The sequence below is a fragment of the Trichechus manatus genome, unplaced genomic scaffold (assembly GCF_000243295.1).
Source record: "Trichechus manatus latirostris isolate Lorelei unplaced genomic scaffold, TriManLat1.0 scaffold00151, whole genome shotgun sequence".
NCBI classification, from domain to species: domain Eukaryota; kingdom Metazoa; phylum Chordata; class Mammalia; order Sirenia; family Trichechidae; genus Trichechus; species Trichechus manatus.
Genome location: NW_004444087.1, coordinates 54,188 through 55,576, shown reverse-complemented (window position 1 = coordinate 55,576; position 1,389 = coordinate 54,188). Strand labels below are relative to the sequence as shown.

Here is a 1,389-nt window from a genome sequence, read left to right as displayed (position 1 = left end):
CTCTAATATTCAGAGCTATCCAAGAGTTGAAGCAAAAAGCAGACAAAAATGAAGAAAAAATAGACAAAATCATGCAAAAGGCAGACAAAATCATGGAAAAGACAGACAAAACAATGGAAGAATTCAAGAAAATAATACAGGAACAAAATGTCAAAATAAATTCACAACTAGAAATCATACAAAAACAGCAATTAGAAATCCAAAAGATAAGATTTTGGAAATGGACAGTGTCATAAAAGATCTGAGGAACACGTTTGAAACAATGAAAAACAGGATCAACGAAATTGAAAACAAATCCTTGGATGCCACTTTGAGGAAAAAGCAGGGAAAAGAACGAAGAAAAATGAAGAAACCCTGAGAATTATGTGGGATACAATTAAAAGCAAAACTTCATGAGTGATTGGAGTTTCAGAACAGGGGGAGAAAATGGAAAGCACAGAGAGGATCGTTGAAGAATTCCTGACAGAAAACTTCCCTAATATCATGAAAGATGTAAAGCTGATCATCCAAGAAGCTGAATGAACCCCATATAGGATAACCCCAAAAGACAAACTCAGTGTAAAAGAATAGCAAGAGGATGTCTCTTGGTGAGGGAGCAGTTCTGTATCTTGCTCGTGCTAGTGGTTACACAAATCTACACATGAGATAAAGTTGAAAAGAGCTGCACACACACACACACACACACACACACAAACCCACATGTAAGTGAGTGCACTTAAAACTGATGAAATCCAAATAAGCTTCGTGAATTGTATCAGTGTCAATTTACTGGTTTGATACCATACTGTAGTAAGACAATCTGTTAACATTGGGGAAAACTGGATGAACGGTTCCTGAGACCTTCCTGTTTATGTTTGGTTTCTTGTTGTTGTTGCTGTTTTTCAAACTTCTGGGGAATCTATAATTATTTCAAATTTAGAATGTAAATAAATGAATAAAATACTTAATGAAAAAATGGATACCTACCCTCCTGTTTGTAAAGTTGGAGTAACATTCTTTCACCAGTACTGTCTTGATCATGCCTGGATCTGTGATGGCTATTACAGGCAATTGACCATCATAAAACCTATGCGGGGAAACAAAGCTGATTAATCTTATCAAACTCAAGTCTGCAGCTGGAGCACTCCCAAAAGACTATACATTCATGCTGATGTGACAAAATCCATAATCCTAGTTTCCCAAAACACAGAAACATTTTCCTCTAGTTCAATATTCTGACCACAGAACCACTCATAAAACCACTCATAAAATGAAGGAACATTTAAAAACAAAATAGATCTTAAAAGAGATCACAGTTAGAGGAATATTAAAACAAGTGTTAAAGAGAAGTGATAGACACATGGCTACTTCCTTTATCTTTCTTTGTAATTTTTTATGTATAAAAAATTT

The 1,389-nt window shown here is 34.9% G+C and overlaps 1 protein-coding gene across 3 annotated transcripts in view; it reads right to left on the bottom strand.

The window, feature by feature from the left end:
• LOC101340586 (cytochrome P450 3A12-like) overlaps positions 1-1,389 on the bottom strand; it is a 36,649-nt gene that overhangs the window by 28,799 nt on the left and 6,461 nt on the right. For all 3 annotated transcript variants that reach the window (XM_012558254.1, XM_023740235.1, XM_012558253.1), the window contains exon 4: positions 967-1,066. In XM_012558254.1, coding sequence (XP_012413708.1) covers positions 967-1,066 — 100 coding nt within the window. The remainder of the gene's footprint in view (positions 1-966; positions 1,067-1,389) is intronic.